Source organism: Lutjanus erythropterus, chromosome 13 (assembly GCF_056507025.1).
Source record: "Lutjanus erythropterus isolate fLutEry1 chromosome 13, fLutEry1.hap2, whole genome shotgun sequence".
Lineage (NCBI taxonomy): Eukaryota > Metazoa > Chordata > Actinopteri > Lutjaniformes > Lutjanidae > Lutjanus > Lutjanus erythropterus.
Genome location: NC_139329.1, coordinates 34405945 through 34433048, shown reverse-complemented (window position 1 = coordinate 34433048; position 27104 = coordinate 34405945). Strand labels below are relative to the sequence as shown.

General features: G+C 40.8%; 1 protein-coding gene across 1 annotated transcript in view; it reads right to left on the bottom strand.

Annotated features, from left to right (window-relative positions):
* The window catches only part of LOC146316973 (unconventional myosin-IXAa-like), a 97695-nt gene that overhangs the window by 23703 nt on the left and 46888 nt on the right, over nucleotides 1–27104 (bottom strand). Inside the window, exons 11-24 of the mRNA XM_084734145.1 lie at nucleotides 20250–20371; nucleotides 16069–16210; nucleotides 12910–13105; nucleotides 10718–10837; nucleotides 8167–8242; nucleotides 7826–7969; nucleotides 7329–7368; nucleotides 6456–6578; nucleotides 6116–6196; nucleotides 5853–5963; nucleotides 4754–4876; nucleotides 4513–4662; nucleotides 2090–2391; nucleotides 131–1261 (exon numbers count right to left, since the gene is read on the bottom strand). Of these exons, the coding sequence (XP_084590271.1) occupies nucleotides 131–1261; nucleotides 2090–2391; nucleotides 4513–4662; nucleotides 4754–4876; nucleotides 5853–5963; nucleotides 6116–6196; nucleotides 6456–6578; nucleotides 7329–7368; nucleotides 7826–7969; nucleotides 8167–8242; nucleotides 10718–10837; nucleotides 12910–13105; nucleotides 16069–16210; nucleotides 20250–20371 (2861 nt within the window). The remainder of the gene's footprint in view (nucleotides 1–130; nucleotides 1262–2089; nucleotides 2392–4512; nucleotides 4663–4753; nucleotides 4877–5852; nucleotides 5964–6115; nucleotides 6197–6455; nucleotides 6579–7328; nucleotides 7369–7825; nucleotides 7970–8166; nucleotides 8243–10717; nucleotides 10838–12909; nucleotides 13106–16068; nucleotides 16211–20249; nucleotides 20372–27104) is intronic.

Here is a 27104-nt window from a genome sequence, read left to right as displayed (position 1 = left end):
AACACAACTGCACATCACAAGTGTATGTTTGTCCAATAAAAGTAAGTCATAAAGACCACAGTTTAAGGTCGCTTAATGCAGAGCTGAGCACTTTTTAAGTCTGATATTTTAGATATAATGGATCACTTACTTGGAGAAGGGCAGCTTGCGTCTGGGTGGAGAGAACACAGTGTTGGAGGGTTTCTCCACCATGTTCACAATCACAGTCTGGGCTGAGCTCTTCTTCTGAGCTTTTGGCGGTTTGGTGTCCAGGACCGGGCTGGGAGCCTCCTGAGCGGGCCGGGTCGCCTTCCTCTCCTTCTGACAGGGGACAACAGCGGGAACACTGTCCTTTGGCTCCAGGATGATCTGGATGTCCACCTCTGACGAGCAAATCCCCTGTACCTCTGGACTCGATCCGTGGGGGGATGAAGATGGGACCACTCCAGATATCCCATGAGGCTGTTCCATCTCTGATGCTACCTCCAAGCCTGCGATGGGGGTCATTTGGGAATCGGATGGTGCTGCTTCTGTTTCCAGAGCTCTTTCTAGGGTTTGGGCTGCCAGCAGCTCCCGCTCCTCCACAGGGCTCTCCTTCTGCATACTGATCAACACCACCACAGGCCTTCGAGATGTCGACTCTCGTCTCTCCTTGTAAGGTTTGCTGGGGCTTTCGAATTTTGGTTCATGAACTGGACTTTGGTCAGAAGGAATGTAAAAGGTTGCCCTTGGACCTTCCACCGCAGGCTTTTCATTGTGGTTTGAATCTCTCAGCCCCTCGTGGAGATGAGTATCCAGTGCTTGGGGATTATCTTCAGGTGCAGTTGGCTGGGAACCTTCGGTCTCCATGTCTTCCACACTGAGCAGCTCAAAACTTCCATGACTAGCTGGAGAACCACGGGGTGACTGTCTGTGATGATCCTCCAGCTGAGATGTGCTGTCTTCTTGCAGGGGACCTCCCATGCTGCTCGTCCGGACCTTGAGGAGCTCCAAGCTGAACTGAGCCTGCTCCAGCTCTCTCATCCGTCTGCTCTCTCGTTTGGACCGGTTCTTATGACTCGTCTCGTCTATGCTCCTGCTTCTCTCCGAGTCCTCCTCTTTCTCTGCCTCTCCCACGTCCAACAGAACAGTCCTAGAGTCCTCAGGAAGCTCCTCAGAGACATCCTGGATGTTACCTTCCTGTCCTGATGAGGCTATGTCCTCCATGGGTCCTGCATCTGTCTCTGCTGGTGGACTCTGTTGTTGCAGGAGTCTCTCATGCTGCTCCCTCACTTCACTGAACCTAAAGACATTATTAACAAATAAAGCAGAAATGGAATGAACAGCTGTCGCCATACAGAGCAGGTGGACAACAAGATACAAGAGCGACAGCATTTATTTCGAGTCATGTTTCTGTCATCTGATTACAGTCCAACATCCACTGAAAGGAACTACAGTGTCAGGTGATAATTTTCCAGTATACAAGGCACCGGTCACTAGTTGACGTTAATGGACTACATTTCTGAGATAACATTTGCTGTTGTTGGACTCTGTTGGTGCTGTATGGGAGCTAAAAAGAGGCGAGGCCTTTGGGATCATGGATAAATGCCACATCCTTGATTTTCCCCAAAAAACCATCAAGAGTCCTTTACAAAGACATCAGAAGTCAGGGCGGTTATAGTCAGGGAGGGTCTCCTTTTTTAAAGGTAGAATCAGCAGGACTTGTCCGAGCTGTTCCTAAATGCACCACAAGATAGTTGATTGCTAAGTCTTATTCTCAGGATGTCAGATATTCATGTTTTGGGTTGGTAAAGCGTCCCAGGCACAGCAAAATAATGAGAAAATTAGAAAATACAGACAGAGGAAAGGGTCTGTGCAGATACAGACACCACCACACGCTTCTAGTCAGCTTAAGTGATGATTGAAAGGAATCAAAATGAGTCTATACATTGTTTTGTAGGAAAAGTTACATCCAATTTTCAAAAATATTTGATGCCTGATGCGGGTTTGTGACCAAAATTATGTCTCTACTAAACTCAGAGCTGACAAAATGCAGGAATTCAACATTTTCCCCTGTCCACCAGGTGTGAATTATGATTTTCTTTAGTAGAACTGAAGTTGCTGCACTCACCTGAGTCGAGCCAGGTATCCCCTGCTCATCGCCTGCAGCTGCGTCACACTCCTGTACGTCCGGCAGTAGCGGCTCCTCTCCCTGAATCCTCTCCAGGCAGCTTGAACCGTCACGGCTGCCAAAGACCTGCGGTGACAGAAGTGTCTCCAGCTCCTCTGAATGACGGTGGCCGACTGCCGCCTTTGAAGGTACCTCCTCCGCTCGCTGTAGCTCCTCCAGGCCGCCTGCAGACACACCGCCGCGTCCTCCTCGATGCTCAAGTCAATGGTAGACTCTTTGAGAAGGCAACGTCGCCACCATCGCTGCAGAAACCAGAAAGGAAGGGAGAAATGTGCTGAATTAGTAGGTGGAAATACATGGTGCTAATAGAGAAAACTTGTTCAGCTAAGTGCAGTAATTCCAGTTTGACCAGAAAAAAATCTGTCTACTGATTTTCCTTTTTTGGTTTGATCTATCTGAAGACTTTGGGCAGCAAATATTGTTTTTTTAAGGAAAAGGTTTTAATGTCCCTTTCTGATGTCACTAAAAACATCTAATTTCCTGCTGGGTTTCCCCATAACTTTCCCAAATAAGTAACTGAAGTTTGTGGAATTTGGTATTTGTTGTTATTCATGGCATACTCCGGTATGACGGACTTATCTGGCACCTGCATCTGGCAGACATCACTGGAATTTTTCACAAATTCATACAGGCTAAAAGCACCTTGCTTTTGGTTAGATCATGTAAAAACTGTAATCAGCAATCAACTCTTATTTCTGGTTAATTGTCCAAATTAAAAGCCAGATTTCAGATATCTTAAGATTAAATAGATTTAGGCCCAAAAACCAGTTTACTGTATATGTTAATGTTTTATTTTTCTTCTCATAAATGCTATCTGTGCTCCACTGGCTCCGGTTCAGTGTTTCACTGTTTCTGGGTTTGTTTTCTTTCAGCCTGACAAAGATTTGGACAGCTCCCCTCCGAGGGCTCGTCCAGAAAAAACATACCGCCTAAATGCAGTGTTTTCTCCCTCCGTCAGTCCTTTCACTGTTTGCTTTCTTTCATTCTCTCTCTCCCTCTGTCTCTCCTTCCTCAGAGAGATGTAACAGTATGGGTCTCTAGTACAACAACATTTCTTTTCTGCTCAAAATCACAGATTCAAGAATAAAGTGTTGAATTAAGACTCCTTTTTTCAGATTTACAAACTTGACTTTATTTGTATTAAATAGCTCTAATTCTTAAATATACAGTGGGGGAAAATATTTCTTAAAATTATTTGTTCAAGAGTCACATCCTGCCCTTAAAAAGTAACTTAATACCAGGCTGAAAACCATTTCTCTCTCTCTGGCTTGAAAGTTTCAAGCCTCTCTCATCTCTGACCACTTACAGCATCACAGATGAGTGTGGTTAGACTGTGCACCTGTAACTACACACAAAAAACTGGTCACAGGGTCCACAGAGTACATGTGGGCACCTCTGCAGCAAAAAATCAGACAGCCTTTTCCAACAGGAAAGCAGTGTTACATTAGCCAAATATCACTTTCTTTTAGTCAACCAAACTCCATTGACAAAAACAGTAATTTTACCTCACAGAATATGGGAGTTACTGGACTACCGCTGCCTTTATCTGTTAATTTGTTTGTACTATTGTGTGACTTTGGTGTTTCAAAAGGTTAGCTCAAACACACAATAACACCAATAAACTAACAGATTGAAGCAGCAGTAGACCAGCAACACCAGTGTTCTGTGAGCTAAAATAGCTGATTTTGCCAGTGGAGTTTGGTTAACCAAGAGAAAGCAATATCTGGCTAATATAACAGTGCTTTCCTGACGAAAAAGGAAGTAAAAATATTCTAAATACAGCATACACTTAAACTAATACTGATAGTTTAAGCTGGGACTTTTTTTAAATACTAAAATATGTTTTACTGCTGACCCCCACTTCAAACAATCTGAACTATCCCTTTAATGTTATCATGTTGTTCTGAAATGTTTTAAACTGTAGAAATCTCATTTTGGAATGAAAGTCAATCCCTCAGGAAGACAAATACATACTTAACATTACATACGAAGAGCAAAAACAGCAAGAGTAAGAAGTGGAAACTGTTGTAAGCGCATAACTGTGTATCATCTCTAATGGATTGACTATATTTAGAGATTATTTCTTGTATATCAAGAGTAAATGCACCACTATTAATCACTTAATGCTCAAACAGTCTCAGGCTAAGTAACCTTAATGGACTGTGGAAACTCCTCCTGAAACATCGGGAGCAGCGCAGGTTTGTTAAATTGATTCATGATGCACTTACAGCAATAATTTTACAGCTAATCAGAATGTGAAATATTGTTTCAGCTGCATGAAGGAGACCGGAGGAAGGGGAGGGGGGGGGGTTACAACTGCTGGACGTGATCACTTCTAAGGCTGAAACCCTCTTCTTCCTCACCTGGATGACACAAGTGGCTCTCCTCATGTTAACAAAGTGCTTCCTCTCCAGGACGGCCCTGAAGCGGCGCTGCAGCGTGACGATCCGCCGCAGGACCTCCTGGTGGAGGAGGGTCTGAAGACGCTGACGCTCCGCCTCACGCAGGAACACCTACATCACAAAGGAACATTCACATAAGTAAGAGCTGCAGTCCAGCAGACAAGACGATACAACAAAAGAAAAGAGATGAACTGATCCGCACCATGGTGTTGCCCACTTGATACCCAGCAGGTGGCAGGTGGATCCGTCTGAAAAACTCCCTGATGCCTGACTTGGTCGGGCTTGTGCCTCGAGGCAGCAGCACATGAAAGTGACGCACAAACTCCTGCAACACAATGAATGTGTGGTCAATAAAGCAGCTTTTGATACGATGAGGCTTCATGCAACATACGTATGCATTGAGAATGTAACATATAACATCTCGTTATGTTAAGATAGCCTGCTCTGCAATTTCAAAATAAAAACCGGAGACTAAAAAATGTGAATCTCAACATCTAACCACGTTTGCACAGCAATGAAAAATAAGATTAGAATCTTATTGGCTGAGTACTGTATGTTCAAACATGCAAAGAATTCAACTTGTGTTTTCAATGGCTCACAGTGTACTTACACACAGTCAGAACAAATTTACAGAAGGATTCGTATAAATATAGAGCTACTAACAGGATAACAAAGATAAGAAATCATAAAAATATACATGAGGTATAAAAAGATACATAAAATTACCACAAAAGCATGTAAATTGAGTGCATTAAATAAAAAACAGTATTTTTTGTTAGCCATCTTTATCACTGCACCATGAAGTAACTGCCCAATGTTACAAATAAATTACATTTTAAAGGGATAGTTCAGATTTTTTGCAGTGCGGTTGCATGAGATACTAATCCATAGTCAGCTGAAAAATGTTTTTTAGCCACCCAAACAAAGTTTCAAGAACATTCACAGAGCTATATTTAGAATATTTTCACCACTTTACCTTGCCATTAGACAGCCTTTTCAGACTGGAGCCTGTTTCTTCAAAGCCACCAAAGTCCTTCGACAAAATCAGTAATTTTATCTTGCAGAACACAGGAGTTTCTGGTCTACTGCAGCCTCGATCTGTGAGTTTATTTGTGTTATTGTGTGACTTCAGTTGATCCGAACTCTCTCTTAAAACACCAAAGTCTCACAATCGCACGAACAAACAGAGGCAGCAGAAACGTTCTCATACAACCCATCTTCAAAAAACTTGAACTATCCCATTAATACTAAAATTGCAACAACTATAGATCTGCTGTTAGATGGCAGCAGGACAGGGTTACCTGGAAGGTGTACTTGATGCTGTATCCTGATTGTCGGATCCGGACGGTTTCCAGCATTCCTGTGTATCTGAGCTGTCTGAGCACCAGGCTGTCGTTGAAACGCAACGGCAGCTGAAGGACACAGAGAGACAGAGACAGGAAAAAAAAAAAAAAGCAGTCAGTCATGACGAGAGCAGAAAAAAATCTGCAGCAGAAGTTAGTCAAGTCGAGTTAATTTATTTTTTGTTCAAAAACAAAAAAATGTTAACCAGAATGAAAGTTACCTTCTCAGCATTGGAGCGAATACATTTGACAAAGTACGGCTCTGATTGATCAAGTGTCTCCATCAGCTTATTGAGGGACGCCTGCAAACACAAAGTAATAACATCACATCATCATACAATGCAAAGAAAAATGTCCTTTTGTCCTACAACAAAACATAAGTCTTGTAAAAACTGCATTTATACTTTATGTAACAGCTCAAATCCGGATTTATGTTTTATTCAGGCCACAATATATATTACATAGATAAGCAGTATAGAAGTGTTGTAAAAATCTGCTGCTGAGTCACTATTGTTGTTGTAATCCCCTGATTCTCCAGCAGAGGGCGACGGCAGCACTGACCTGGAACTGTGCGCTGATGCTGGGCGGTTTCTTCTTCTTGTGCAGGTGAAGCAGAGACTTGGTGATGCGGTCGTGGAGCGTCACGCTGCTCAGGTAGTGCAGGGACTTCACGTCCAACAAGTGCTGCAAACGCAAAAACCACAACAGACATGAACACGTGTCTGTCAGCTGATAACCTGCTGTCAGACCTCCAGGGTGTCTGCACGTATAAGCAAGTTAAATGAAAGACTTTTAAAATTACATTAAAGGCTAATTTTGCAAGAAAACTTAACTTAAATACAGGCATACTTTTATCAGTAAATACATATATTGTCACTTCAAAATTGTAATGAGGCAAAAGTACAATAACTGGTTGAGTTAAGGAAAGTTTGTCCTTGTTAACAGACTGTAACAGGATAACAGAGACATTTGTATTCAACTCTTGCTCATTAAATATATATTTAAGACCGTTCCAAACATTATTTTCGTTCATTCATTCTTCTATTCAACCTTTACTTTAATTTTACAATGTAGACGAGTAAAACAATAAAATAAAAGCTCCTAGACACAAAAAGACCAAAGAGAAACTTACATAAAAGTGGCAACAAGAAGTGAAAAAAATAATAAAAGCCACAAGGAAATTTTGAGAATAAATAATAACGTCAATAATAAATAAAAACTGTTGAAATTTAAGGTATATTAATCAGCTAAAACAGGAACACCAGGAAGTAATATGTGATGCAGTTAAAAACTTAAATTTCCCAATGGAAAGCTCATTTTTTAAAGACTGTTTAAAACTTTTAAGGCCTTTTATTAGTAAATGTGACATTTTAAAGCTTTTTAAGAACCTGTTGTCACTTTAGTAACCGACAACTGTTTCTGTGTGTATCTTACCTTAGGAAGGGTCGGCTTGCTTTTGCAGTTTTTGTTTCTCCTGCAGGTGAGAAATATTGTTTTAATGAACAGATATTAACATACGAATTCATGGTATGACAAAAACATTTAAATGCATCTACATTCATTACAAGTTAGCCATTAATAGGGACTATTTTCATTTTCAAAAGTTGTGCACTGGAGCCAGAAATACCCTTTTTTTTAAGTCCATATATGATTTCCCTCTATCTTGGCTACTACATTACCCATAATCCAAATGAAAACACTTTCTCCTTATGCCCTCATGGACTGAACATGAAAACTGTTGTTAAAGCTCATTTTCACTTCTATCAGCTAATGAGGAAGCCCAAAAAAACGTTAAAGAGCTAAGACAACACCATGTTGCATATCTTAGTGGAAACTCTTAAAAAAGAGAAAAAAACTAATTAACATATTAGTTATAATCAATATTAATATTAGAGCCATGGTTTGTGTGCGTGTGTGAGAAAGACACTCACAGTAGGATGCCCTGAGCTCTCTCCAGGAGCTTGCTGCTCGTCGAGTTGAGGAAAATGCCGTCTTCTTCCAGGGCGTGACTTCCTGTCGAGGACAGGCGGCCAGCCCTGGAGCTGCGACCGTTACAGCCAACACCGTAGCCATCCCTACAGAAAGAGAGAGACGTGAGACGAGGATCATACCACACAAAGATGACACAAAAGAACAAAAATCTTATGTTTTGGGTCTGTTCTTTTCTGAATCAAGGGTTTCCTGCAGATTTTCCTTCATGCAAATTTATGATTTGTGATACTGAACTAAAAAAAATAGACTAGACACTTGTTTTTTTGTTTGTCGTACTCACCAGCTGGCCTTCTCATTCAGGGCGTTGGTGCCTTGAAGGTCTGACAGAGGTGTCCGAGGATTCTTCCTCGTGATACCTGGAGAAAGAACAAGAGGAAAGAAGAAAAAGGAGGGGGAGAGAAGACAAGAGGAAGAGCGATATAAGATTCAAAGCTCTCTGGATTTATCTGCGTCTGTCAGTCAGTCTGTCAGTTGAGCTTTCAGTTCAACAGTATGTGTGGCTCCAGCTTTTGTGCTACTGTTAGTGGAGAATCAATTTAATATTATATTTCCTTAAGATTTAAGGATTTACAAGACAGATTTAACAAAAAAAGAGGCAAAAAGGAGGCAGTATACCAGTTTTTAGTCCTAACTATGAGTCAAGCCCCCAAAAATCTTCAATAGTGTCTTCTCATAAGAAATTACAAGCCTTGTGAATGCCCACATTGTTCAAACTCAACACCATCAGTTTTTAAGACAGGATTTCCTTTTATAGAGTCCAAACACAAGGCGAGATAACCTCTACTGACATCTTCAGAGTTATTTTTCACACTTGGTGTTTCCTCCAGAGCCACACAAAGATATTATTCAACTATTTTTACATGCTGAGTTAAACTAACCATGACTACTACGCTGATTTTCATGTGTAAAATCAGCGGAGTTTCCCTTTAGTGGAGGAGGAAACTCTTTGGGGGATTTACTCGGAAATTTCCTTAGAAATTGATTTCTGTGCCAGCAGCTGTTAAATCCCACTGGAGTAATGTGCATGAAAACAAAGTGCTGCTGTATAACACGATGCCACGTGATACGCATACTGCATGTATAAAGACCTTTATCGCCAAATGCGCGATGAAGGACGACCAGAAAATGTGAGGGCGCCGTTGAACCGCACAGGTCCACGCGGGACTGATTCATTCATCTGATCACTCGCGTGTACCAACGTGTTTGTTATGAGCTGCTGCTGTTAGCTGAATCAATCTGACCAGAGCTCTAAATGACCCAGATGCCTGATTTCCAATATCTTATTAACAGCTGTAATAAACCAGCCCGCTGAGGCTGAAAATCATAAGTGATCCATTACTTTCTCAATACAGCCTGGAATTGATTTCTTTGACTGGGCCGAGCTCGGTGAAGGGCTTCTGATTGGGATTTTTTTTTAAAAAGTACAATGTGAGCACCTCAATTCAAAAGACCTTTTATCGACAGGAATCCAAGCCATTATAGACTCATTAACAGGGAGCACCTCTCAAAAACTACTTCAGAGGTTTGAGGGTTTCACTCTAAAAAATTATTAATCTACCGCCGGGAGGGTGAGTGGAGAAGGTGGTTGCAATCTGCGATGCCTTCAGGACCCTGAGGTGTGCAGGTAAGATTGTAGTGAACAGTCCCACACGTTTTTCGTGGATGCAGTTGGCCTCATCAACAAGGCCAGAGACCCCCACTGTCACCGACTCTCCCTACACTCACTACATGTTACATCAACTTCAGGTCTACACCATCTGTCAACACGTTACAATAACGCACATCGTTTTTTGACTACAGATTTTTCAGATTACCATCTATCACATCTTGTAAAGTCTTATACTGTGAACTTTCACATTCCTTGATGGACACTTTGCACAAAACAGTGCAGCTCTTTCATGCAAACTAGATATTGTACCTATTTTCATAAGTTTAACATTATTCCATATATTATCACCAAATTGTTTATATTCATGCTTCTTGAATTGCAGAACTTGCTTTTTATTTTTTCACTGATTTTTTTTATAATTCTACCAACATCACAGAGGAAAATTCCTCAAGTGTGCAAATCCTTACGGTGGCTAAAACCTTAATAACTCAAAGAATAAGAAGAGGATAAAATGTCATCATTTTGGCTAAAAAATGGCCACAGAATTTTGCATTATTTGTTTTGGATAGAATTAAACACACACCAAATATTGAGATAAAAAATACCCTAAACAATAAACTTGAAGGAAAGAGACTACTTTAAAAAAAAAAAATACTTTAAAAATACAAAGAACTTGTGAATATCTAGTTTTGGATTGAAACTACTTGTCTTTCAAGTGTATTTTATTAGTTTCTACCTTCTGCGACCAACTCCACTGACTGAAGTATTTTGAATAAAACAGTCGCCTTCATCCCTTTCATGTCTGCTGTGTGTGCAAATGTGCCAGAATTATTCTTTAAGGAAATTTCTGAATTTATGATTTTAAAAAGAGGTGGCAAAAACTGTGAAAATCAGTTTCCAGCACAACAAAATCAGCATTTTCCTCTTTATTTGAATGGCTGTGCAAGCACTTTTCAGGCACTTTTCTACCCATTTTCTTCACTTTCTATTCACAGAAACTTATTTTGTGGTGCCTTCACCTCAAGAGGATCGTGTTTACTGTTAGCTGAGGACAATGTCCTCCTGAAGCAGAAAACAGGGGAACTTCATGATACGTGAGAACATAATATTACAAATGAACATCTGTTTAAACCTAACATATTTTATTTTTGTAGGTAATTGGTAAAAAACAAAATACCTTTACAATATGGTGGAGAGTCTTGAGGTATTTGGAGTAACTTACTGTATTTCTCATCTTTGCATCTTTGGAGGATCTCGAGGCTCCTCTGGTGAACCGGGTGATGAAGGAAACTGAAGCTGTCGACGGTTTTGACAACAGCGCATGGAACTGCTGCATCATTCCCTAAAACAAAGGGAGGCAGAGCACAAGGGAGAGAAAAGGAGACTTAATGTTTCGCAGAGAAGATCACAAAGGAAAAGCAGTTTCAAATGCTAAAAAATAAAAATAAAAAGATGAATAATCAAACAGATAGAGAGAGGAGATGAGAAGGAGAGCAGGGTGAGGAGGTGAATTATCAAACAGGAGAAGAAAAGCAGCAGAAACAAAACGGAAGAATCAGAATCAGAGAGGGAATTCTTCGAGTGTGAAGAACAAAGACACAAACTCCTCTGAGATAAGTCAGTGGTGACATTTTCAAACACTCTGCACTGTAGCGTTCCTCCCAGTTTGGGAAAATAAACTCTGAAGAAGATCAAAACCTCTCCTCCTCCTCTCGTCCTCATCATCATCAGCAGCAGAAGCACAACTCCAAGTTAAAACTCTTCATCTCCTCCCTAAACACAGCGTGTTGTTCTTGGCCCAGTCGAAACAGGAGTCTGGACATCGCAGCTTTCGTCACAGTCATGAATTACAGTTTGGCGTAACTGTGTGTGTTTGTGAGTGTTGAGAGAGTTAAGATCATCTGTTATCCTAAAAAACAGTCGTGCAGAATCATTTTATGGAGAAAACAATGATTGTTGCCTGCTGCAGCTGCAGGGAGATTAAAAAAACTAAAATAAAATGCTTGAATTTTGGGTTCAAGCTAATTTTAATAATGCAAACCAGCATAATAAAGGCTGCAACTCCTGAATATTTTCATAACGGATTAATCTGTTGGATTATCTTTTTGACTAATGACTGTTTCCTGTCGCAAATCTCTCAAATTGCACGTTTTGTGTGACCAACAGTCCAAAAGCCAAAGATAAATAACACTTACAATGCTGTATTGTTTATTCTTAACCTATTTATTGTTTTCATTGAACAGGGAAGCTGCAAACATAATTTCATTCTGCTTGTGCAACGACAATAAAGCTATTCTGCTCTGTTCTATGAAAAAGACAAAAGAGTCAAATCCTCACATTTGAGAAGGGACAGAGAACACATGTTGGGATTTTTTGCTTGGTAAATTATAATTAAGGGATTATCAAATCATTGTTGTGAATCCACTTAATTAATGGACATATTGTTCAAGCGCAAAATTAAATAAATTAATAAAACATCTGCAGTGGATGTCAGCTCATATTGGACTCTACAGAGGGTTAGTTTGGTGTTTAGTGATGGAAAATAATTGAAATTAATTGTAATTTGTTTTCCATGAAAATTTCAGATCTTTTTCTGTAACATAAAATATTCATGAAACAGGCAACAGCCATTAAAAAAACATCTTTACACATAATTTATGAGAAGTTTAACAGTCAGTTAATCTGCTTCATCACGACTGGGTGGGTGAGGTTTAACCCTTTCAGTTCCAGGCCAAAAACTGCAGGTTTTATACTATTTATATTCATCATCTCATTTGTTTCAGCATTTTCCTTTTCTGAATAAACAGGACTATTTGAAAATAAAGAAAAAAATGATGTGAATAGTTGCATGGATTATATATATATGCAGAATTTAGTTTTGCCTAAAAAACAAACAAACAAACCCGTTATAAACTCTCTTTTATCAGAATTCTGAATTTGACAGCTCATTACAGAGATATAACAAGACTAATCCACCTGTGAGATGACGGTTAAACTGACAGACACAGTGAGCAGACAACAGCTTCAACACTAATAAATAAAATACTAAAAGTAAAAACAACAAAGATTTAGTCAAGTCTCTAACATCAAACCTGACTTTGATGCCCACATGGCGATTAGATCGCCATAGTAACACATGAGGACGGATTACAAGCAGGCATGATAACTCACTTTGCTTTTGAGGAACAGCGCTATTGATATGTTGATGGACAACAAGATAGACTCGACCAGACTTGTTTTGACTCACAGGTTCATGACATCAGCCACTACCACCTGAGCCCCGCCCACTTCTAACCAGTGAGAAGACCACAAAGAAAAAAAAAGAAATGCGACGTGTGAAATAACTAAAACTGTTCTAAAATTAAGTTGCCACCCCCTCTCATCATTACACTGGACTCATGAACGTTTCCTCACCAGTTTTCTTGTGGGTGTGTCTGCGACCGGCCTCCCTGAAAGCCACCAGGGCTCTGAAGTAGGCTCGCAGCACGGCCCAGCGGAAGGTCGCCACGGGGTCGATCCCCATCAGGCCGCAGATGAAGGCGTTCTTGCTGCTCTTGAGCAAGGCCACGATGTCGGGACGCATGTGGTCAGTGTTCTTCTCCCTGAAGTCCTGAATGAAGGAAACACAGTGGAGCATTACTCCTCATAACTATACACAGATGACCATAAACTGTCTGCTTCTTTATCCTCATGTTGATATTTTCTCATCAAAATTGCAATTTTAGCAGTTCTTGTGTGTATCAAAACATCAAGATAGAGAAATCACAAATCATGACCACATATCCCCTTGTGCTGGACTGTGTTTTTTCAGAGAAGCAGCCAGTTGGCAGCAGTTTACAACTATTTATGGACAAATATTTCACTGCTGCTATTCTACAAGTAAAGGACAGGGTTAGATAAGAGAATTGACACCACTCTCTGTCAGCAGATGGTTAGCTTAGCTTAGCATAAACACTGCTTTGCTATTATTGTAATTATGAGTCTGAGGATAGACAAGGACGGGGGGCGAGACATCAGCCACTGTCTATTCCATCCCCGCCTCCAAAGTCTCAAAAGTCAACTCGAGTGAGCAGTTGTTGACCAGTTGTTGAGCCCCTAGGGAAGTTCGAGCCAGTGCTGGTCAGAACAATACTGCTTTGGATGTTGATTACCATGGCAACGGTGTAAACTAGTGCTGTCATGACCCTGGGATTTCTAACTTTGCTACAATACCTTAAAAATATTGATATTCAATTCCATTTTTGATACCACAGGGAACATTGAGGACATAAAATTTTATATTTTTATTAAAAGATAAATATAAAAAGACTGTAACCTGACAAGGACAATCCTAACCCTTCTAGAAACTTATATAATAAAGGATCTAATTAACTAATCTTTGAAATTAAAGGCATAATTTGGATTAAACAAACAAGATACCAAGTGTTGATGTTGATTAGTGAACTTTAGAGATGCTGGTGGGCAGATTTGTGACAAAGCGAAGCTAGCAATTTTCATTTGTTTCCATGCTTTATGCTAAGCTAAGCTAACTGGCTGCTGGCTCCAGCTTCATGCTCAACAGAAATATGAGAGCATCAATCTTTTCATCTAACTTTCATCAAGAAAGCAAATAAGCCCATTTAAACTATTCCTTTAATCTCCAGGTTTGGAGCAGAGAAGAATGCAAATATGTGAATCATCAGCTTCTGAAGTGAATTTATTATAATCAAAGCCATGATACATAATAATTCTCTTATAAGTTTCCATCCAGCGCTCACTTCTTTACATTAAATATGAGGTGCAGAAACACTCTGTTAACCGCCGTCTCTTCTTCTTCTGCTCCATCTGTCTGTAAGCAATTAAATATTCCGACTGAAGCTGTGCTATGATAACAGAGCCGTGAACTATAAACCCTCCAACGCACTCCGTCTCTCTCCATATGATACGAGTCAGCTGTGTGTTCGACGCCGAGCCAACGTCGGACACATTTCACGACCGTGGCGCTCGCTACACATTTCACACCAAACAGCTCCTTGGCTCTCAGCAGATACGGGATACCGTTCCACGTCCACGAAAACCAACTGTTACACATTTATATTATACAGTCAAACAACAACAATACGCTCGGCCCGGTCCAGCACATGTGCTTCTTATCAAAACGCAGCTGGGAGGCGAACAGAGAATTTGATTTAGCTGAAAAAATAGGTCGACAGAACAACAAGTAGGTCTGCTGCAGATTTGCAGCATTTCATAAAGGTTTAAGTGAAGTGAGAAGAGGTTTCCTTCATCTGTTCTGAGCTCTGGTGTTAAGACTTTAAACACACAGACAGAAGACTCTTGTTTAATTTTCATTTTAGGAATTTAGCTCACAGTATTAGTCCACATACAGGCCTGATTTATTGGATTTTAAAATGCTCTTTTAAATTTTGTTTTACTGCAGTATATTTTATGTTACTGTATTCTGTAAAGCACCTCATCACTCTGGTTTCAAAAGGCGCTATAGAAATAAAGTTTATCATTCATATTTCTATTTACAAGACACACTAAACCAGAATCACTTCAGTTAAGGTCAAGATGAAATTAAAGATCTGTTTTTAACCCTTTTAGATCACACAGTTACACTGTTTAACAATATGTGAAAAAAAAAATTGTATTGTTATATCGAAACCCAAGTTTTCTCCGTGTAGAACTAAATGTAACGTGTGCTTACGCAGGCCAATAATGTCATGACATGATACGTCTGGATTTTAAAGGGCCGGCATTTTATTTTACCTCAATTGACAATTAAAGCTTTGTCGTGTTCAGTTTTTTGGCTTCTCTAATAGACTGATGTGACATGTTTCAGTAATTGAGGACCTGCTTGGGTATCATCTGCAGTTTTATGAAGGAAGGTGAAAACAGTCAGTCACCCACAGAAAGATAAAATTTAAAAAATAAAGAAATAAATGAATAAAACCCATTAAACAAGTGTTTCCACATATTGTACAATGGTTTCAGCCTATGCATGATGTCTTAAGTGATCAAACCAGGCAAGAACACACGAAAAAAAACAACAAAGTTTTTGTTTCATTTTGTTGTTTCTGCTGATCCCTGATTGATCCCTGATTGATCCCTGATTGATCCCTGATTGATCCCTGCTCACGTCACCGTCACCTTTAAGCGAGTAGGAGAAACTACGGTGGCAGCGATTATATTTTCAGCTGTTTTCTCACTAATGAAAACATACTTTTGAATATTATATTCCATTTCTGCCATATTCTGCCAGGAGTTCCCATTAAAGTTTACACACTGGACTGGACTAGTGGGTTCTTTAATAGTTTGGTGTGGTTCTTTCTTTAATAGATTGATGCTGGCATCAAATTGAACTTGTGGTTACGACATGAGGCATCGTGTACAGGAGCTTTCAGAAAAATTTCCACTTACGAGGTCATGAATACCACAAGAGGGGGCGTTCATTTGAACTGTTCTTGTGAGCACAGTCATAACACATCATGTTATTTTCTTAAAAGAGAAACAGGAAGATGTGCAACAATACAAACACACTTAGCTTCTGCACAAAGCCCATATAGTGACACACCAGAGCAAGCATCTCACCTTGACTCCGTACTTGACTTTACCAGCGTAGTGTCTGATGATGAAGGCGGGCTCCATGACAGCCGGGAACTCGATGTAGCTGTTTCCTTCATGCTGACGCTTGAACTTGTCCAGCAAGGTCTGATTGGAGGCCTGGGGGAAACTAGAAGAAACAGGCGCAGGTTCAAAACACACATCAAGGAGAGACTGAAGATCTGAAATCTGAAGATCTGATTTACCCCCGATGTTAAAATGTGATCTGTATCCTGTCTGACTACAACACTGACACAGATATTTGTTTTTATTTAACATAAAACACAGGTTGTTCAAATTTAGAGAGCAAGCATGCCTTTAATTTCTGATTATATGTCCATTCTGTGTCATGTATTACATTTGCCGAATTTGCAAGAGGGGACAAATAATTAAGAATTTTTCTGTCAGTGGTCCACAAAGTTTATAGAGTCACGAAACTTTGGATTTTTTTAAGGGAGTCTGGGTCCGTTTTGCCACCACCTCAAATTACTCAAGCGCAGGAGTTGCTTGAGAGAACAGATCCGATCTCGCTGAGAATAACGAGAACACATTAACAATACCAGGTTAAATGCAAAGGCAAGATAAAATCATGTATTATCCAGACTAAGTTTTTCTCCAGGAAGCAAAAAAGGGAAGCTAAATGCAGTTGCACACACAGCCAACAATTCCATCTAATAATAACTTTTATTTCATCCACTTTTTGTTTCCAACGCAGTGATGTTTACGTCCTGCATTTCTCAAAATTTAAGGAAAGGATACAGTGTATTGAATTTCTTTCCTCCTACACCCTCAGGGATTAAAACCGAGCGCTGCGGCTCAAATGTAACCAAAGAAACGTTGGTGTTTTCACCTTTGCTTCTTGGACTTTTTACCCTTTTACTGCTAACCTCAGGCGGAGGGATCAACATACCTAAAGGGATGTTTCATATCATCTAAAGCCTCTCCTCCCTACACCTCTGAAACACACTGCTGGCTGAAGTATAACCGCAGGGGTCTTCAAGCTTGATGCTGTTACTGTAGAAATGAACCCCCCCCACCCCCCACTCGCCCCCCCCGTCCTGCAGTAACCTAATCCACTCCTCCAGAGGCCCCGAAGCCCCGCGAGCTCCACTAACTGTGAATGATGAGATCTGTAAGCGTCTTTCTTCCTCTCTGTGTAATCATTTAGCATGAAGCCCCTTCCCGTGGCAGCAGAAACCCCCAGAGAGACCCTGTCCCCCCTCGTTTCTTCTTTAGAGATCCCCCTTTGACCCTAATTCTCCAAAAGTGGTCCACCTTTTGACTTACAGACACACAGAAACACACACATTTATACATCTATATCTACACGCTTAGAAATAAAGGTGCTAACTAGAACCATAAAGGGTTCTGTGGCTTGTCACCAGAACCTTTTATAAAGTTTCCACTTTGAACCCTTTCAGTGAGTTCTACCTAGAACCCAACATAAAGGGTTAAACCTAGAACCATCTGTGAAAGGTTTCACCCAGAACCCCCTGTAAGAGGTTCTGCAGAGAACTGTCTTCTATGGTGTAATGGTTCCATCCAACCTCTCTTGAGGTTCTATTCAGAACCTTTCCACCTTCTATCTTGAACCCACCAAGGGGTTCTACCGAGGACCTTTTTATATCAAGAACATATCAAGAACACACACAGGGGGTTCTATCAAGAACCGTTTTATATTCCAAGGGTTTTATCTAGAACATGCTGAGGGAGAACATTTTAATATTCCAAGGGTTTCATCAAGAACACACACAGGGGGTTCTGCCAAAAAACTTTTCATAAGAGTTTCATGTAGAACTGACCTATTGGTTCTGCTGAGACCCTTTTAATGTTATATAGGTTTCATCAAGAACACACACAGGGGGTTCTACTGAGAACCTTTATAGGGGTTTTATTCAGGACCCACCCAGGGGTTCTATCGAGAACCTTTTTATATTCCAAGGGTTTTGTCCAGAACACACTCAAGGGGGTTCTATCGCAAACCGTCTTATATTCCAAGGCTTTTATCTAGAACATATTGAGGGAGTTTTACTGAGAACATTTTAATATTCCAAGGATTTCATCTAGAAAACACTCAAAAGGTTCTAACAAGAACCTTTTAATATTCCAAGGGTTTCATCACGAACACGCCAGGGGGTTCTACGGAGAACCTTTTTATAAGCGTCTTGAACCCATCCAGGGGTTCTATCAAGATCTTTTTTGTAGTGCAAGAGTTTTACATGGAACACACCGAGGGGGGTTCTACTGATAACCTTTTTATGTTCCAAGGGCTTTTTTTTTATACCAAGGATTTTATCTAGAACTCATTGAGGGGTTCTACCAAGAACCCTTTAAAGTAATGGTGCAAAAACCCTTAATGAAAGAGTTCTTCAAGAATTTCAACAATCCTTGAAGAAAGGTTCTTTGGATGAAAAGGGTTCTTAATGGAACCTTCAGTCTGTCCAAACGCTTTCTTCAAAAAAATGGCTCTGTAGAAGTAAACTGTTCTGGAACCTCAGCCCTTCAGGAAGAACCCTTGTGGAACGCTCATTTCTAAGAGTGTACAAACATATACACACCGTTTGGTCCATTCCAGGCGTTATTAGATCCAGATGAAGCAGCTACACTAAGTGGCGGGTAAGATGACAGCTAACACAGATAAATACGGCTGTGTGTTTACCGCCTGATGTGTTTTTATGCGAGGGGGGACCGAAGTGCTGCGTCTGATTTATGGAGGAGAAAGATGCAGAGTGCTGACCTGCAGGACCGGAGCGCTTCACAACAGAGGGGGCAGAGAAAAATTCAAACGCCATCCAGAGACGCTGGCGGAGGAATCAGCACGTTTTCATGCTTTAGTTAAGACCTGGTAGAAGTCCAAGTGTTGTTATCAATCAGGCTAATGAGCTGAAGGCCTGCGCAGGGAGCAGTTTGTCTCTTAGGCTCAAAAGCTGCATTAAAGACAGGTCTGTGCAGGGTGATCAAAGGGTCATTTCAACAAAGAAATGAAAAATGTTTTCCACACACACATGAATATGTCAACTAATGCATTACAAATCGTAGCAGTGTACTTTATATTATACTTTATTAATCTAAAAACTACCACACTTAAACATTCATAACAAATATCCTGCTCTCCACTTGGTGCCTCTCACGAGTCAAACAGCCACAAATTATCCAGAATATTTTAAGATTTCCTTTCCCTTTTTCTTAATTAGTTGCAATTGTGAAAAATAGCCCGGAGGTGTCTATGAATTCTGCATGTGAAGGCCCGAAGACCGCTGTAATGGATTCAGTAACATGCAGAAAGCTTCAGTCCAAGGTGCTACTTGTTTAGATATTCAGTGGAGATGTGAAGTGAAAAGTTTGTTCTGAAACCCAGCCTTGAGTTAAGATTTCCACTGAGCCGAGACTGGTGTCCATTATAATAATACTCAGATATATTTTCAGAGTTCTCAGTTTTAGAGTGGAGTTAACCCGACTGGCTGCGACGCAAACGTGATACTAATCTGATTTGTCCAATAAATGTCCCTCCTCATGTTTGATTCTATTTGTTATGATTTAATGTGATCCTGTTGAATCATTTTAAATTGTTGCCCAAATAAGTAAACAAGTGTAACCGAGAAAATAATAGGTTATCAAATTGTCTCAAGGTGGTTTTTTACCCTCAACTATATCCTGAATTTAAATGTGTGCCACAATATCAACATATCATCCATCTCTTTAGGGATAAATTGGTGTGTGGCAACGACAAACCTCAAACACCCAAATTTCAAGTTTCATTTAGAGAATTCCACCCAGAAGTACAAAACTTTCTTTCAAAGTTATTGTAGGTTTGGCTTCTTAAAGGACAGTTTACCGCAAATTTTTCCCCTCTTATCTGTAGTGCTATTTATCCATCTAGTTTGTTTTGGTGTGAGTTGCAGAGTTTTGGAGATATCAGCCACAGAGATGTCTGCCTTCTCTCCAATATAACAGAACTAGATGGCACTCTGCTTGTGGTGCTCTGAGTGGCTAAAGAATACATTTTAAAAACTCAACACCAATGCCTCTTTTGAGAAATCATGACCCATATGCTCAAGACAATCCACAGACCGTGTTGTGAGCAGTTTCATCTTTCAGCATGCGGGATATAAGCGTTTAGGGTGACCTGTCCCTTTAAAGCATCAACTGTGTTTGAGCAGGTGACGTACTTGCACTCCTCGTCCAGCAGGTGGAACAGTGCTGTGGGTTTCTTGCTGATGAGGTTGATGCAGGCGCTGTTGTCGATGTAATCAATGTTGTGCCAGGTGATGCCCTCTGCCCGGTATTCCTCCTGCAACACGGAAACACAGAGGAAGGAAGGAATTTAGGGAGGAAAAAGGAATTACGTTGACATTATCGACAGCAACCATAGTACAGCCGTCATCTATAGTTTGCTACCGAGCAGCTATACAAGAAAAATCTGAGGTTTTGGCGCCTTTCTTGATGCATTTTCATGATCGCTTCATAGGAGTAGTCTGTCTACTCCTCACTTTTTTTTTATCACCGAGAGACTGACTTTGACAAATTCACTCTCAGCTTGACTAAGAGGCACACTGACTGAAATAACAAGAAGCAAAGTGTGGCTCTAATTTATTCTACTTGTGCAAACTCTCCCCCGTATAAAACCAAAGAGTCCAACCAATGTTTTCACAGCACTGAAAAACCTGATTCTCCACTATGAAAACACCTGGCCGCTTGTTGGTTGCCAGTAAAACCCGCCGTCAGTTGAGAACGTCTGTGCGCCCCCGGGGGCCAGTGACGACTGAGGTATATGACCCACGTCCCCTTAATACCCCTGAGGGAGGACCAGGGGACAAACAGCAGTTACAATCCCTCTGCCAGCTGGGATGAAAAGTCTAAAGGGAGGGATGTGAGTAACGATCTCCTCTCCCTGGAAAGCTACACTTCAGGTAAATTTGAGCAGGTATGTAAACAGTTCCTGCTCCAGCGGCTTCACAGGTCACAGTGTGTTTGTTGGACCGCTGGAAAAGAGCATGCAGAGTCAGCAAACCTCCCCTGAATAAGTACAACACTAAAACTTAAGGGTCAGCACCAGCAAGGCAGTACACCTTGCTGCACAAAAACTGAAGACAAAGAGTGTTTTTTATCTGTAAATCAATAATAAAAATGATTAAAGCTCTTTCGCAGCCTCTAGACACTGCAGCAATCTTTACATCCCCCAATACCACATGATAAAATGAACAACACGCTGCTAATTTTGCTTTTCTTAGAGCCTCGCCAGGATTTGGATGACAGACAGTGGGGTCATCACTGTGCGAACAGAACAATTTATCCCTCTTGGAAGTACAAATGTGCTCAGAATATTTAATAGCAATGCGCCTATTAGATTGTGTCAGATCTTGTGCACAAAGTTGATGAACTGGTCCTCTGAGGAACATTATTGTGCTCAGTACAATTCATGGCATGTTACACTGATCTTGATTTAATCTGGATGGAAATTTAGGACTGAAGCAAAGGTCAAAGGAGGGATCACGAAAAACATCCTATGGGATGTTTGATTAAAAGCCAGAGGTTCAGATTTTGAGGGTAATCTGTGGCCAGACAAAAGCAAGTAAACTTTATTTTACCACTTTTCAAAAACATCATTTACAAAGAGCTTTGCTGGGGGAAGAAAAGAGAAAGCCAGAATATAGCACAAATGCAAGGATGTAAAGTGTGAACCACATAATTTAAATTCAGAAACTCGAGAAAAAGACAAAGAAATGAAGTGGATTTTTAGGTACTTCTAAAAATGTGCGTTGGTTTGGCTTCTCTAACACTTTGAAGAGGGCTATTCCAAATTCAAGAAACAGAAACTGAAATATCAGGTTAGTCAACAAATAGGAATAATCCTTCGGGAATCATAAATATTAAAATTCATGGCAATCTGGCCAGAATATGTCAAGATATCTTGGACTGAAGTGTTTGCCATAAATTAAGGCGTCGGTCTGCCTCACACAAACTTCTTCTAAGATTGTTGAACAGTGTCTTGAACCCGCTCTCTGACAACTTTCTGACGTCTGTATCTTTTTTTCCAAAACCACCAACTCGACACACACAACCACATAATTCAGCAGCTATCTGACCAGAATATGTCAGGGGTATTTTGGTGTGGAAGTACCAGAGTAGCGTCATTCGCACCATCGTGCAGCGACTGGCCAGGCATGCAAAGGCGCGAGAATAAGATGACACCTCTTACAAATTTGTTCACTTCAAGCATCCTGGCCTGCAGGCAGTCACAAGAAAACCAGCACGGACATGAATGTACATAATGATTGCAGCTAACCCTAAAATAAACCCAGCAGGAAATATGACTGCGTGTGCTATTATGTGCATTTTGAATATTTTGTTGTTGTCTTAATGTATCTGTGTCTCTCTGCATCTGCATGCTGGTCCCCTTTTGTATTCATCTGTGAAAGTGTGCATGTATTTTTGAACTAACATTATGCTAAGAAAGGGAAAAAAATGTAAAATATTTTGATAATTGGTTACTAGAATGAGACAGCAGTGAAGTATTCAAAGCAGCGCTGGCAGATACTTAAACATGTGCGACACGTCTGCCCTCGCCTCCTTTTTCAGGCTGCTGAATCACTGACGAGGCATCCAGAACATGTGGTGTGTTTGTTTTTTTTTTTTATTCAGACGTCGCACCGGATCAAGCAAAAACGAAAGCGGAGCCGTAAAAAAAAAAGTCGCGTGCTTGTGCTTTTGTTTAAATCTCATCAAGCCGAGCACTTAGTCATTTCATCTGGATGGCTTTGTTGTGTCTGTGAGAGAGAGAGTTGTCGTGAACACATCTGTTGACTCAGAGAGACAATTAGATGCAGACGCACAGATAAAGAGATAAACACCCGCACGCTCATCAGCCGTTTTATTGCATGCACACGTTAACGTAAACAGCCGGGCCCGGCAGACAGTTGGACTACAAACCTGTGACTCAGTATGTGGAGCACGCAAAGAAGGTGGTTCAGCTACGGTTCGGCTGAACGCCAGAATGGCCGAGAGACGGTGAGCGGAGTTTCATCATGAAGTGCCAGACATGCCAGATCCAGCAACGAAGAAACAGCTGCTTTAGTAGAATCTTAATATGACCTCTGATCTCACCAGCTGCTACTGTCTGAACCACAGCTGAAACGATGACATACTGTTAGCTGATTTACTAAAAATGAACGATAGATAATTGATTGTTTCATTTTTAAAAGAAAAATTATATTTTTGCTGGTTCCAGCTTCTCAAATGTGACGATTTGAAGCTTTTATTTCTCTTGCATGATGGTAAACTTAACATCTTTGACTTCAAATTAACAATAATGGGCATCTTTCTCTTTTTTCTCAACAACATCATTAATAAGTAAATAATCAGCAGAATAATTAATGATGTAAATAATTAGTAGTTGCAGTCCTGGTCTCTAAACTCAGAACTAATGGTCCTCAAATCCAGTGTCATGGGTTCCAGAGCATCACTAGTTTCTTCTTCTGTCTGCTGTTATAACAGTCAAATAAAGCACTGATGTAGACTGAGAATGGCAAGTAAATGCAACTCTGGAAAACAGGAAAGCAGCAGCATTCTGGACCCTGCATGTGCGATTGCTACATATCGCTCCTTTAAAGTGTCCACTGACCACGATAAAGAGAGAAAAACATAACAGATGTTGGTACGTACAGTACAACAGACACAGGCACAGACATAAAAAAAGACCAACACCAATCTGTGAGCAATAAAAGCCCTTTAAGACTTCCTGCTGTGCTGAAGAAAGCCGGGAGTCGTGTTGTGGTCGATGAGGTTGGTAAGGATTTGTGAACATCCCTCCATCTATTAGTCAACCGTGCGTCTGCTCTCTGCTGTGCAGCGCTGCTTTCAAGTGAACTGTGTTCAGCCCAGCTCTGCGGCGTAGAGGTGAGGGAGGCTGTGAGCGTGTTTGTGTGTGATTCTCCAGGTCTCCCGCTATCTTTCTATTTCTTCTGTCTTCATATTCCTCCCTCCCTCAGCGGCCTCCTCTCTTGTTATGACAGCAGAGTGTTTTCATTGAGCAGACAGGAGGAACGGCGGTGCAATCATGGGAGCTGGAGCAACTTCTGGTGGTTTTTTAAAAGCAGGGAGAGAACTGACAAAGAAGACATGCTCGCTGTCATTAAACATGCTCTGTGCTGTAAGTGGGTTCTGCTGTTTGTGGTCCAGCTAGAAGGAGCGTAGCTGCGACTCTGTCGACCAGCATGACTCATAAAAAAATGACGTCAAGCAATGAGCTGGGCTGGGTGATTGGAATAAGGGTGTAGAGGGTGGAAAATCTGCATCAAAACATCAACCTCACTTTCCCGATCAATGAATAATTTACTTTATCAGAAGAAGAAACAGTTTGGATTATTTAAAGTGGGGTTGTATGAGGTTCTTACTCATAGTCAGTGTATTACACAGTCAGTGGCAGTCAGTACATCCCATATTTGAAGAAGCAGAGAGGAGTGCCAGCATCGAAGCTGAGTAATGTAGCCACCTAAAAAAGGCCCATCTAAAAAAGTCAATATCACTTTAAATGTACACTACATTAAGTATTTTCACTGCTTTACCATGAGACTAGTGTCAGGCTGATGGACAATGCCATCATCCATTACTGATGCCTTACAGTCATTGAGCACTGAGTCTTTTACCATCGAAACACTGTGATTTAAAAGAACTGATGCATAGTCTGTTTATTTTACTGTTGCCATAAAGTCAAAATCAATGTTTAATATGTCACCTGTACACCAGTAACTGGCCCAACAATTTGAAGATATTCTAATTTTCTTTTTAAATGATATTTTGTCTTTTCCTGCAAAAGGATTTGTTAACAATTGTTGACGCATCCTCTGAGGCGCTGCTAAAGTTTTGTGCAACTAAATGCTGTCTTTCTTATGATGCAGCAGAGTGTGGAAGACAAACACATCTGCTAACCAGAGAGAGTGAGTGGAGTGTTTCTTGGGAGCAGGCCTCACCATGCAAAAGCTTTCTGCTGCCCTTCCAAACTGGAGGCACACAGACTGCTACCTACTTTAGGTAACACATGTATGAATAACTACCTCACTTCAAAGAATCCAAACTATCCTTTCAGTATAAAAAAGAGCACATGTCGTTAAAATATGGCATTACAGAACATCCTTCAGAGAATCTCCTTGTATTTATACATCTGTTGGACTCAGTAACAGCAGGCAGCGGGAGTCTCCTCTTCTATCAGATGAAGGTAAATCTGTCCACATACTTTTTATTTCTTCACTGACTCAGCAGATCTCACAAGTTAAACATGATAGCGTGTTTGCCTAAGGCGGTGGCTGTCATGTGTTTTCTTACTTTGATATACCGTCTTCACACAGAAAAGAAATCAAGCACCAATTGGCATGTTGAGTGTAAACACTGGACTCCGGAGTCACATACACATACACATATACACACACACGCCCTCCTCCGTCTCGCTGAGGGTTGTAGTTGGTGTGGTCCTATTAGCTTTGGCTGCTGTTCCCAAGGTAAACACACACTGCTGATAAGACCAACTGATTGGTTGGAGGGGGGTGAAGCCCGGAGGGAAGAGGAGAAGAGGAAAATCCCCCCGATGGAGAGTCAAAATCACCTTTCAGAGTCAGAATCACGAACAAAGAGAAATTCACGACTTGTTCTCACAAAGCAAGTCACAGTTTCACTGGTTTGGTTTTAATCGAAACACCTAAAGCTGGAGTTTGTGTTAAGCAGGGCTGTAACTGTAAAATCATTTGTACCAAACCGTTTGGTCCAGGATGTTTGGTTTGATACACCCTGTCATCCAAACAATTACTGTCAAAATATCATATTCTTGTCTACCTACTTGCATGAAACAGAAATTTAGAGCCTGTTTTTTTACCTCAAAAGTTTTGGCAGCTCACCACTTGTTGTCTATCAGCTGTAAACTGTATGCCAACACTGTTCAACTGAAATCTGCAACTGCACGTCTCATTTACGCCTAACGTTAGATACCCACCCATCCTTAACCACAAACAGCAGTGATAATATTTCTAATAAACATAGAGGATGGCCAGATTCTGATATTCCATCATTTGTAAGGGAAGAGTTTGGAGGGAACAAAACAGCAGGGAGAGAAGGAAAGAAATTAAGAGTCAGACAGCATGGGAGGCTTATTTATCGTATATAAGACATTGTTTAGTGTAGATTATCAGTGTGCTGTTAGGGGTGCTTTGCAGCACTTTTGTGTACTGTTACATGCCTAGTTTTAAGGGGATACTATGGCATACATGCACTCTTCAAAAGCAGCGATTGTAGGATATGCTGTAGCTGTAGCTTAACTACAGGTCGGGGTTACAGCAGCGACAAGGACACTAATTGGAGACTGCAGGAACTGTGACTGGTCAACTTGGACTGCTTGTACTTTCTCCAACATGAGAAAGCTGAGGAAAGGCTGCGTACTCTGCACCTTTTCTACTGCAAAACCCTCTGCTCACTGCAATCAGCGTTTTCTCACACGGTGACTGAAACAAGGTAAACACAATGACAGAAGACTCTTAAATTTAGTAATGAAATGAGGCGAACCCTAACACTTTCACATGCATAATAAGGTGAATGAAAAGCAAACAGAGTTATTGTGCAGAACATAATTAAAACAACAATGACAAATGTTTGCACAGAGGATTCCTGTCATTTAAATTTTTGTATTTCAGCTCCAGCTAACCGAAAAAGCAGCTTTCTCTAATTATTAACATCCCCGGTAGATGAGATTTTTTGGTAAGCAGAGGATAACAAAAGCCACCGCCTTCTTATAAGTAAGTGCTTTATCTAATAAATTGTAAATAATCTCACAAAATATACCATACTGTTAAGTTTGGTGATTTAACGTGAGCCAGGAAAGTTTCTGTATCTTCTAAAGGTGCCAGCAGTTTAAGGCTCGATACAATACACCAGACAAGGTGTGGAGTTCTTTCTCTCCTCATGACGTCAAACTGAGGGCGCAGGGGGCCCGTGGCGTGAACTGCACGACTTTATTCAAACAAACACAAATCAGTAAAGAT